The 13,155-nt window shown below is 32.3% G+C and overlaps 1 protein-coding gene across 1 annotated transcript; it reads left to right on the top strand.

Annotated features, from left to right (window-relative positions):
* The first annotated feature begins 260 nt into the window (after positions 1–260).
* LOC112030355 (plant UBX domain-containing protein 7) lies at positions 261–9,084 on the top strand. Its single transcript, XM_024063043.2, has 9 exons — positions 261–574; positions 964–1,091; positions 1,729–1,909; positions 4,441–4,518; positions 4,617–4,685; positions 6,678–6,821; positions 6,986–7,049; positions 8,052–8,311; positions 8,671–9,084. The coding sequence occupies exons 1-9, from the start codon at positions 470–472 to the stop codon at positions 8,860–8,862; spliced, it is 1,221 nt and encodes a 406-aa protein (XP_023918811.1). The 5' UTR covers positions 261–469; the 3' UTR covers positions 8,863–9,084.
* The last annotated feature ends 4,071 nt before the right edge of the window (positions 9,085–13,155 follow it).

The following is a 13,155-nucleotide window of genomic DNA, read 5'->3' as shown; positions in this document are numbered from 1 at the left end:
TTTAATACTATTTATGAGTCTCATTATACTTTATACTTTTAACAAAAAAATTTCAATTTTAGCTAAATAGGCTGTTCTCAAACGGAGCCTTAATCTTCCTCAAACTCACTCAGCAGCCCAGTCCAATTGAAATTGGGACATTCTAAAATTCGGCTGGAAAGCCAAGCGAGGCCCAACCCATCTAACTAAGCTCAGTCCACTTTGCCACCGGCGGTTTCGACTTCCTATTGAAATTTCTAAATTTGTCTCAAACTCAAAACTTGCGTCTCAAGCAAGCACAACAAAACTCTTTAACAAATTTCAAATTTGAATTTCATAGCCAAAAATTCAAATATGTGATTCGCAAAGAATGAGCCAAAGGGCATTCAATTGTTTCCTTGCTATTCCTAACCCATTTCCGAGTTTGCTCTAAACCCTTGAGAGAAAAGCTGAGTGTTTATGTGAAAGAAAAAAAACCAAAAGAGAAGCTATGGAAGAAGGTGTGCTCTCTGCGACTGAGAAGCAGAGCATGGTCTCTTCTTTTCTAGAGATCGCCTTTGGCCAGTCCGCTGACACTGCCAAACAGTACTTGCAGGTCATGATTTTTGTTTTTCTTTTTATATCTGACCATTTTTTCTTGAACTCTTTTTGATTGATAGAAATTATTTAAAATCTTATCATATACTTGCTATTACACACTTGTACACACTTTTTTTTTTTTTTATGAAATCATGTTTACATGATTTTACAATTTTAACTGAAATCGTGTTTCTGTCTATGTGGGAGTGTGATTATGGTGAGATTGTAACGAGGAGTATATGATTATCATTATTCTTTAAATTTTTCCATGTGTTGGGTATCTAGTTTCTTGAACTATATGAATAGTTTTGTTTGTTTGCTATCAATGTCTTTGAATTTAAGAAGCATTTGGGTTTGGCATGTCATTGTATGAAACTAAATGGTGGAGCCTTGTTGTGGGAACAGGCCACGAGTTGGAAGCTTGAGGAAGCTATTCAGTTGTTCTTTGTGGTTGATGAAGGTGGGCCAATAGTAGCTTCATCACAATCTCCAGCATCAGAAAATGTGAACCATTTGGCTGATCATAATACAGGGTAACTTAAGAAATTTATTTAATTATTTTTAATAGTTTGATTTTTAGTTGATTAAATTTTACATGATTACTTTAGATTATAACTTTTGAAGTGAAATATTGTATGGGTATATTTTCTTTCTCTAGTCTTCCTTGATCATTCAAATTTGTGTCATGTGTGGTTATCTTATATCCCAAACGAAGACATTCATGATTCAAATCCCCCATCTATTAAATTATAAAATAAAAATAATCAAGACTTGCCTTGGTTAACTTTTGTGTGTACCTCAATTGCGAATCAAATTTATTCTTTTCTGTTTAATAATACTGCAAAATGGTTTCCATTTGTGCCATGATTTGCAAATCTCCTGAAATTTATATTGAGTGAATTGAATGTAGAAGATACTGGACTTGCATATAATACAACAACAACAACAACAACAAAAAAAAGCCTTAGTCCCAAATAGTTGGAGGGCCCTTAATAGATTACTTTTGTGTGTTTTTTGGCTTCTATACTATGTTTGTTCTACTCCTATTATTTTGTTGCAACTTGACATGCAGAGTCAGAGTCGTCTTCATCCTTTTTTTTTTTAGCTTGAACTGGTGTGTTCATTATTCATTCATTAAGATGCAATTCTTTGTAATTTTCATGCATCAAGGATGGGATATCTGTCACGTGAAGCAAGATCAAGTTCATCAATTGCATGCCGTACTTTTGATGAGGAAATGAAACGCCCTGGGGTCTGGGAATCAGACCAAGGCGCATCGTACCACCGAGATAACCTTGCTTCTTTATATCGTCCTCCCTATCATCTGATGTTGCATGGGTCCTTTGAAAAGGTACATGTGCATGCCTGATTGTATGGCCCGTGAGTTTTTTCATGGCTTTGTATTGCAATTTATGTTCAGGATTTGTACACTGAGGTAGTTGGCATTATGGATTTTGTGCCTTTTCTTCTCCCATGTTCACTGCAAGTAATTTCCAATGTAGGGTTAAAGATGATTATATATTTGATTTATTTTTCAATTTTTTTTAGTTATACTAAGTTGGATGCTATGTTTTACACTATTTCTCAAGTATATTACATGGCTGGCCAATATCAAAGAAAAAAAAGGACAGTAGCGAAAGGTTATTTAGATTTTGAATCATTTTTAGCACATTTTGTTAGAATTAGTGGAATGGATTTGTTTTCCGTGTAATAAGCCTTTTTACATCAGTGACAAAACATGTTAATTTCTTCATTATCATTCTCTGTTTTCCCCCTCTATTTCATTAGTGGCTTTTTGTGTTAGTGCATTGCTGAAACCTTATTATTTAGTTTGATGTGAGCCATGAGCCTTTTTTGTTCTTGTCATTTATGCAATCAAATATCATTTAGCTGTTATGTAGGGCATGTGCTTGCCTACATTATTTGCCGACTTGTACAGCAGTAGTTCCAAAAGAATTGGAAAAAAAAGGGCGGCTAGAAAGTCTCATGGAGTAATTGTTGCTTCTAGCATAGCATTCAATTTATCAATTCATGCCTTTTTTAAATCCCTCAGATTTATTGGTTTGACATACAAACTGCAACTTGAGAAGATTCTGTTTTCTTGTTAGTTGTATTGTTATGTTTCTCTTTCTTCTATGGACTACATTCAGTGAGGTCAATCAATCAACAGTTGCAATTATATATTTAAATCCTAAGTAATTTTTTAGGGGTGAAGATGCCATTTGGGATAGAGCTCATTGTGTTTTCAGCCTCTATTAGTACAAGTGTCTAATTGTTCATCCCTAAGCTAAACCATAATCCACCTTTCCTTTTGAGATGTCCTCAAATTTTATTTTTAAAAATACTATCTATTGTTAAAAGTCATGGAGTAATATTTGTACTTTCCATTAATAGCCTTATCATCACATTTGTTAGACAAAAATATGAGGCATATTTTCACTTATTAGTTGTTACTTATAAATTACTAATGTTAGGTATGGATAAAATTGGAATTTAGGTAGCAACCTTGTGGTTGGAGGCTTGGGATGAACTGTAGACCTAGACATCTTAGGTTCGATCCACACTAGGAGTTCTCCAAAATCACCTGATACATGATTTTGAGGTTGTGTATCTATGGTTTACTCTCCAGGAGTGGGTTCAAAGGGCCTTGCCTTGGTGGGGAAGCTTTTAATCTTAGTTACATGAAATTGTGCATTGTCAAGTTAGAAAATTATTTAGCAGCATAGGGACTACTTTTGTATGTGTAAGTGCACATTGTCTTTAGGTGCAGGCTTAATTATGGAAATGAAAAGCAAAGTATGTTAATCATTGATGATGATGATGATCAAATAAAAATAATGTGGTGGAGGCTCTTTTTGGGGAAAAAAAAGGGTTTGAGTAAAATCTTCAAATGAAAAAAGAATACTGTGAGGAGAACTTAGGTCTAGTTTAGAAGAATGGTTTAAGAAGTTACAGGAACAAAAATATTAAAACAACGAATAAGATACAAAATTGGATTGTTTGGAGTTTTCTATTATTTGACTTCTTGTTCTTCTTCCTCGTCCTCAATTCTATTAGAAACTATAGTAATCTATTGCGTCTTCTATGGCTGCTTGTAATTTGATTAGTTGCAAAATGCTGTTATTCGTTCACTCAATTAAAGAGATGCCTTTAATTGTTTTGGTTTTGTTTTATATGCTAATGCTTCTTGTAATTTGATTATTTGCAAACTACTCTGTTATTCATTCACTCCATTAAAAAGGATTCCTTTTATTGTTTTGGTTTTGTTTTATATGCTTATTATGAGCTTATCTTATTATATAATTAAAAAGGCCATGCTCCTGGGCACGAGCATAAACTGCTTAGCCCATTAAGGGTGAATGTCCTTGGATTACTTGGCAATTGGTTCTAGTGGGTTGAGTCAGTTGCTTTTAGGTTTTATTGGAAAGAGGTGAGTTCAAAGAGCTCTTTTTTAAAAAGGTTCTCTCTGTTATTGATATAGTTATACATATATGATTAAAAAGGTCAGTGAAAAGTTGGCTCTTTGCCTTTTGGACATCCATGGATGATCCATTATGCCATGATTTCCCTAAACAATGTTTTTTATGGTATCTAGATCCAATTTTGCCTAATTTCCAGGCCTATTATTTCTTTTGATTTTGAAGCAAATTGCTTTCAATCTTTATCATCTTATCTGTGGTTTTTTTTTTTTTCCTGATTTTCTTTAGTGTTCAGGACATGAAATAGTACATTTTTATTTTTTGAGCTTGATTTTTAAATTCAAAGTATTCTAGTTAATTGAGATACGAATGAACTTTTGGTTATATAGACCTTGATCTTTGACTAGATTTTTTAAAAATTAAAAATAAAAAAATAAAAAATAATACTTATCAGCAAATGCAGGCAAAAGATACTGCTTCTTTGCATAACAAATGGCTCTTAGTGAACTTGCAATCAACCAAGGAGTTCACCTCTCATATGGTAGTTTCTAAATAGTCATTTTCTCTGTTTATCTCTATTATTGTTGTTCTTATTTGTCAACGCATACTTACTTGGTATTATTATATTTCTTTGTGAAGCTTAATCGGGATACATGGTCAAATCAAGTTGTTTCTCTAATTATTAAGGCCAATTTTTTCTTCTGGCAGGTCAGTGTGATTTCTTGATAGACCTCAGTGTTTGTATACATGATTCTCTTCTTATTTTTGATAAATTGTTGCTGGATGTTCTATTTGACATGGTTTCTAATCTGATATTGTTTGGGTACCTTTTTCCAAGAAGCCCTGTAACTTCCTGTAACTTACCAATAAGAAAAAAATTACAAAACCTTGTTTCCAAGAAGCCTTATCCAGGTCTGCTGGGAATTGCCTTTTTTGGGTGAAGGCCAATTGTCTTCAACTCGTAGGGTTGTGCATTGAAGAATTTTGTTTTGTCCTATTTTTTCTGCTTGCTTATTTCCCTTTTTGTTACTCCCTAGTCAGGATACCATTTAATTAAGTTGATGGTATTTAGTCTTATGTACGGGACATGATTCTCCAGATGTTTATGCTATTTTAATGCTCCCTCTACTCTGTATATGCATATTACTCTGTTTCTGTTGCTTGGTTTAAGCTGGTACTCTTGCCATTTCTGTTAGCTGGTTTAAGGTTTTTTTTATTATTTTACTTTGTTTTTTTTATTTATATGTGGATGAAATAATTGGTTACTGTTTTATGAGCTGCAACGTCATTAAAACACTTCAAATGTTAAGCAAAAGGTACTCCTTACGTCCAAATCATTCCAATTAAAAAGAAAAGATAAAAGCCATTTTGGAACTTTGAGAGTTTAGTTAATGATTAGTAAGTGAAATCCTTCTTGTTGCCATTTGGAGATTACATTATTGTGAGTGTGATGATGGAGAGTTGAGGGGAGGAGGGAAGGGGGGGGAGGGGGGGGGGAGGTGTGGTGGGGAGAGTTAGAGCTGAATGGCAATTTTGGGAAGGTTTCATTAGACTATGAGGGATGAATATCAACAGTTCATTTGTAGGAGAAATAAAATTCTTCAACCAGCTAACAATGTACTATTAGTCTAACTTTTAGTTTATTCACACCTTTATAAATTACTTCGCTAATTGAACATTCAGGTTCGAGATCCTGTTAGTTGCTCTTCGAACTAAATGCCTTGAGATATCTTTTAGGAAGATGAATTCAATGCCTATAATTTAAAGAAAAGAAGGGAATGGTGGTTTGGGTGGGCGGCTTAACTTTGGCCTATTTCAGGCTATTGATTAGTATTAAAGTGGAATTAATTATCATTAAATAGTTCAATTTCTTTGGTTTCTATACAAATTGACTTCACCCTCTCTTGTCACCAAAAAAAAAAAAAAAATTATAATAAATAAAAAACTTTGCCCTCTCGTAATTTTAACAAATAGTAGATGCACCACCGCACACCCTTGGTGCGATAGTCACCCTACAAGTATAAGTGCTTGTGAGGTCTGGGGGGTAAGGACCAGGGTTCAAGTTTCCAGAAGGCAATTTTGCTCACATATACACTTAGATTAGGCTAGAATAGAATTTCTATCCTATATCAAAAAAAAAAAAAACACAAATAGTAGATGCTTCCGTCCCACGCCATTAATTGTCCTATTTGTATAATAGGTTTCCAATTTATGATCATGGTGAACTCTTTTCTTTGTATGTATAAACAATTGATGTTCTCCTATGGGCAATTTATGCATGACTCTAGAGTGACAATTAAGAGGGTGGTCAGTAATCAGCATCTTTAATGTTAATGATATCTTCTAATATCTTGGAAGTTTGGGTGGTTGAAAGTTCTATAAACATTTTTTCCCCTCCAGAGACAGACAATATGAGATTTGTTTTAGATAATATTAATTGACATATAGAATTGTAACAATATATTTGGTTGTCAATTGCCTTTGCTATTGGAGCCACATCTAGTTGATTGTAGAATACTTTATGGCTCAAAATTGATGACCTCTATGATAAGTTCTAGACTAATTTGATGGTTTTGGAATCTTTGCTGCTGATTTGGATGCTGTCTATTATAGAATTTGAATTTCTGGATATATATCTTCTTCTTTCTAGTAAAATACATTGTCTGTACTTCATCACTCAGATCTTGTTTGTGAATATAGGAGTATGATGATACAACTGAAGGCAGAAAGGTTTGCACATATTATGAGTTGGATTCTATGCCTGTAGTGCTTCTCATTGACCCCATAACTGGTCAGAAAATGTGTTCCTGGTATGGAATGGTTCAACCTGAGCGATTGCTGGAGGTATGTGTCATGGGGATGAATTTTTGGATATATATTTGAGTGGCATGACTTGATAAAAAAGTCACATTTGGAAAAGGGGCTAAGGATTTTTATATAGCAATACTTGCACCCAAATTTGAGTTGTATTGCATTGTTAATCATAGAAAGTTTCATGTCAATTGTAGGATTTGTTACCATTCATGGATGGTGAACGTCCAAGAGAAAGTTATTTGACTTCTCAAAGTAAAGGTATGTAAGCTTTTCAATGCTTTGAAATAGAGCTTCTAGCTATTTTCTAATACATTAACTGATACACAAGATCATAATGGACAATTTGTAAGGTAACTTTCAAATTTTTAATTGCTAGATCTGTTAGAGAGGGTAAAAAAATGGGAGAAGAGAAACTATAAGATGGTTAGAAAAGAAATCAATTTTTTGAGAGGATAGAAAATAGTTATAGGTTTCTTTTGTTTGGTTGTGAAAAAAAAAAATGAGATGAAAGAAAATCTAACTTGTACTAATTCTCTATCATGTCCTTTTTTTTTCTTTAATTTATCTTTTTATTTGAAAATATAACAAAATTATTATGAAAATAATGTATTACATGATTACATCAACAAGTGAATTTAATATGCATATTTTAAATAATTATGGCTTGTTTTAATTATAATTTAAATTGATACCCTTTAAAATATAATAGTTATGATAATAATATGTTCCCTCACGAAATTTAAATAGTAGAGAGAGAGGGAGAGATTGTAATTAAAAGGGGAAAAAAATAAATTTCAGGGAAGAATGTCTTTTCTCTCCAAGTTTTCCTCCCAATCTAGGAAAATGGTTTTTGGTGGGACTGGGTGAAAGATCGCCACCCACCCCCCTTTCCTTCCTCCCTCATTTCCACCACATCAAACAAGGGAAAATTTTCCTTTTCCATCCTTCAAGTTTTCCCTTAATCAAACATACCATAGACTTCACACATCCAACTTGTCCGAGTTTCACCTGGTGCGAAGCATGCTATGTGGTCATTGATTACTAATTTGCAAAATGGAGAGTTTCAAGACTAATGTTTTATTTATTGATGACACATTCTCAGGCACATCAAATACTGTATGTTATTAGTTTTGGCTTTCTTTTTGCTTATGAGTTTTGTCTTGTTGTAAAGAGAGATTCATTTGAGACATGTCTTGTTGTCAAAATGCATTACTGGTCAAATCTATAATGCGCTTGTGGTTGCATATGAAACAAACGAAGAGGATGAGGAAATGATAGTTGCATTGGGAGCTTCTGTGGAAGGCATGAAACTGATGATGACAGAAGACTCAAGTGGGATGATTGCTAAAGACAAAGATGTAACTGTTACTGAAGAGGAAAAGGCATGCTCTAAGAAGCTGGCATATCCACCTCTGCCTGAAGAACCTAAGGGTGATAGGGACCTCCTTTGCAGAGTTGGATTCCATCTTCCAGATGGACGCTTACTACAGAGAAATTTCTTCCGGACTGATTCAATACAGGTGAGATCTTTTTGAAGCTCATGTTATCTTGCATTATTTATTCTTTACCCATTTCTACTAATCAATTGGTCCACATGATCAGCTTTCAATCTCCTGGATGGGCCACTTCTAAATAATAAGATTGTGGCAATTTTTATTTAATAACATATGGCATTGGATATGATTCTTGGAGGTGTTTTTGGTACTCAAAAGTCCCAGTAAAATGGATGTTGAGTCGTGTTGTCCTTGTCAGGGGAACTTCCTATCATTAACTTTGAATTCTTAAAAAGTATTGTTTTTCTATCCCAAATCATAATGTTCAATTTACTTCTCATATTTTTTTGTTTTTTTTCTTTTTCTTTTTTGTTTGTGTTCTTCAGCTGCTCTGGTCGTTCTGCTGTTCTCTACTAGAAGAAGCTGAGACAAGGCCATTTCGTTTGACACATGAATCCCCAGGACCATCAAGGTATCTGGATTGTGATAGCCAATCAACTTTTGAGGAGTTGGGGCTGGCCAACTCAATGATCTCCGTTACATGGGATGAAGAAGATTTTGTATGGGATTGGGACTGAAGAACATTATGATGGGGACTGTTTTTTGAGTTTCTTCAATTGGTATAGTTGTGCATTGAAGAATTTTTGGTTTGTCCTAATTAGGTTGCTGCTTGCTTTCTTCCCTTTTTGTTACTCCCTAGTCAGGAGACCATTTAATTTGATGGTAGTTAGTCTTATGTACAGGACATGAAGCTCTAGATGCTTATGTTGTTCTAATGCTCTCTTTGCTCTGTATGTGCATATCTGTTTCTGCTGCTTGGTTTAAGCTGGTACTCTTGCCATCGTGCTTAATAATTGAACCCTAATGGTTTCATCTGAATTTCAGACTGCTAACTTGCTAAGCCTACTTGTTCTCTTTTTTAATTTTATTTTCCACTATATGCTTCCAGTAATTCTGTCAAATTGGCTTGTCTGGGAATATTCAGTCCTTTTATCATGGATCCATTTACGTTTATTGGATAGAGATAAATGTGCAAATAGAATACCAAGCAACAGAAACACCCTATCCCCATAAACATCTTATCTCGAAAGGAACTGGATTGCGTCTAGTGCTCTTATGCACGAGACCTGTTGAAAAGTTTACTTTATTTGGGATACCGTATTCGTGTCGAACACGTGCCGAACACTTGACATTCCTCGGATACTTCTATATGGGTGTCCCAATATATTGTGTCTTTTTTAAAATTAAAAAAAAAAAAATGCAAGACACAATCAGAGAGACGAGAACAAGAGAAATCAAGTATCATTTCACAAAACAAAGAGAACGTTCATACTCTGAATAATAATATTGCATTTTAAAATTAATAAATATTTTTATCCTTGATTTGTATTCTCATTTCTTAATATCCTTTAATAGTAATGAATTTACTTTATTATCCATTATTACTCCTAATTTGATAAAAAATATATATATATATATATGATTAATATATAGAAATAAAATATTCATTATTTCTCTTAAATTGATATATGTTTAATATTATATGAAAAATAAATGCTTCACCATATATAAAAATATATTTAATAATTAATTAATATATGTATTCTTGCCGTACCTATATCTTACTTTTTAAAAAATTGTTGTGTCGTCGTACTATATGCATACTCGTACTCATATCCATGCAGGTGCTTCCTAGAGTTTTAACAAACACCCTAGCCCACACTCTTAAACCCATATAAGTTTTTTTTTAAAGGATAAAAATGCAAATACATTCCTATAATATTACAAACACTCCAGCCCAAATGCTCATTTGTCACACTTGGATATGTTTGGTATGTTGTAATAGCTCTTATAATGAAATAATTATTTATGTATAATAGCAATTCCATCATTTGACTATATCTTTATTACAAGGATTAGTTATTACATAAGAATTTTTCTCAAAAATAAAAAAAAATTTATTACATAGGAATAGCTATTCTTTAAATTAAAAAATAGCTATTCCTCTTTAAAGAGTTTGGATTATCTTCCGTACTTTTTTAACTAGATGTATTCTTTTATTTTAAATATATAATGGCAAATAGTAGTGAGTTTTAATTTCCACATGTTATTTAGTTAGTGGATGATGTAACAGTCTCTCATTAAAACAAAAGGAGATTCATTTTTAAAAAATATTAGAGGTAAGCCAAACCCCTCTTTAAAATTAATGTAATAGTTATTCCTTAGTACATATAATAGGTTTTAAAATTAATATATTTCCATAAATATAAATTTTCGTTATATATCATCTTTTACTAGATTTTCATATATAACAACCAAACTTATGAATAGTAATAGTTATTCTATTATAATATCTTCTATTCCAAGTAATAAATATTACTATTTCTAACGTAATATATATATATATATATAGTACTACAGTCACAACATTTTTATTTGAACTAAGCTACAACCTACAATTTCCAATCTTGTAGAATTTCATCTTATATAAATTTGGACAAAATTTGGCTACAAACTTGATCATATTAACATGATTGTATATTTTTTAAATTTAACTGTTGGGTTACAAATTTTTTATGTTCTTAACATACATGTCAAGTTTCAAGTCAATTGGATGTAATTTACTGTTCGATTTATAAACTTATTTTTTATGTATAATTTTAAACTACAAAAACTTGAAAATTAAAAATTTAATTAATGACATAGCTATTAATCTTTAATTTTCTTGAAATTCTATAAACATAAAGGATATAAGAAAAAAAATGTAATCTGATAGTGAATTTGTCAAAATCCACATCCAATAAAAAGATATTAAGTACAGTTGTAGCCTTAGGCTACACCCAAGTTTGTAACCAAACTTTTTCCTATAAATTTTAGGGTAAAATACTATTTCGGTTTCTAAACTTCACAAAAAAAAAAAAAAAAGTTAGTTTTTTATCTCTAAACTTTAAAAATTCGTTTTTCATCCATTAACTATTGAAATGTTTTTTTTTTTTTTTTATCCTTAAATTATTGAAAATGTGTTGTCCTTAAACTTTACCAAACATTTTTTTTTTTTTTTTTGTCCCTAGACTATTGAAAAAAAGTTTTATTTTTCATCCATATTTTTGTCTCTAAACTATTAAAAAAATTCTTTACCAAATTAAAGGATGAAAAAGGAACTTTTTAAAATTTAGAGACGAAAAAAAATTGGTAAAATTTAGGGACCAGAATAATATTTTACCCTAAATTTTACTATGTTTTTTTATTTACATATAAGCTTGATCCAACTAGCTGGGGTTTGATTATGGCTTGGGTACACTGCATCTAGTTGACTAGACTCATTATGATGATGAAATGTGGCTAGAAGTGAACACAAGTTACTATCTTGGCTGGTCCAAAATAATTGGACATTGGACCCAAACTTCGCTCAGCTTGAAGAATGTCTCTCATTTCTCTTTCTCACTAATAAATTGGGATATTGAATGAATAAATAAATATTTTATCTTATTTTATCAAAAAAATAAAATTTGCTAAAAAAATTGCTAGAAGTGAGATTTTAAAGTGTTTCTATCTTTTATTAATTTAAAAAATGATATTTCAAAATTCAAAGTTACAAAAAAAAAAAAAAAAAAAAAAAAAAAAAAAAAGAGAAAGAAAAAAGAAGAAGAAGAAGAAGAAGAAGTGAAGTGGCGGTGGCTCTCACAAATAAAATACACAAAGTTTTATTTAAAGCAAAAAACAAAAAACAAGGTTACATTGCCATAAAGTAAAACAAACCCACCCCACTTTATATATATATTTTTAACCCCACAATAATATTTTTAACTTAATTATAAAAAAAAAAAAAAAAAACCAACTTCCTCCAGACTCTCCCTCTCCCTTTCACTATATTTCAATCCCCCGCCCTCCCTCTCTCTCTCTATCTCACTAAAAAGACATTCTATTTCACTATAAAAATTTAAAAAAAAAAAAGCTCCAAACCCTATAATCCACATTAGGGGTGTGCAAAAAATCGATGAACTGAACAAACCAGCCGAAACCAACCGAACTATTGCCAAATTTTTGGTTCGATTTCAGTTCGTTTCGGTTTCGTTTTGAATTTTTAAAATAAAAAATATTCGGTTCGATTTTCGGTAGCAGGTTTTTATGCACCAAACTAACCGAACTGAACTGAGATATATATATATATATATATATGTAACACTTAGTCAAGTATGCGTCTGTAGCTTAGTGGTATGATGCGGCTTTATTGACTAAGTGATCTCTTGTTTGAGCCTTCGCCTAAACGTTTTTGAGTTTTTTAATTTTTTAAAACCATTAAAAGTGTTAAAACCCTACCATCTTATGTTCTGACCCTCCTACCCTTTTCTTTCCAGCCGCCCCATCATTTTTTTTTTTCTCTCTCACCATTTTTTCTATCTTCTCAGTGCTGACTCCCTCCCTGATTTCCTACCCACAGAGTTCAGCCCTCATCTTCTCTCACTACTACACATGCCGCTCCACACGTCGACCTTCCTACATTGGCCTTCCTACGCCAACCTCAACACGCCAGGCTCCCTACGCCGGCCTAATCTTTTCATTCTCACGAAATCACGGTGACCCTCTCTCTCTCTCTCCATAATTTCCTCTCTCTTTTTTATATTCTGGGTTTGTTTAATATTGAATCAATGCTATTGTTTCAATTTTTATGTGCAAATAAAGTTAGGGTTTTGGAAAAACCCATGTGCTTAGTTGTTTATATTCTGGGTTTGTTTATTTTTTCAATTTCCTCTCTCTGTTTTAGTGTTTTATATTCTAGGTTTGTTTTTTTTTTTTTTTTCTTTGTTTGCTTTCTTCGTCGGTATGCTGCTTCGCCATTCTCTCTCTCTCAATTTTTTTTTTTTTTTTTG

Source organism: Quercus suber, unplaced genomic scaffold (genome assembly GCF_002906115.3).
Source record: "Quercus suber isolate HL8 unplaced genomic scaffold, Cork oak 2.0 scaffold_332, whole genome shotgun sequence".
Classification (NCBI taxonomy): domain Eukaryota; kingdom Viridiplantae; phylum Streptophyta; class Magnoliopsida; order Fagales; family Fagaceae; genus Quercus; species Quercus suber.
Note: the sequence above shows the minus strand (reverse complement) of the source record. Positions and strands in the feature narration are given on the sequence as shown.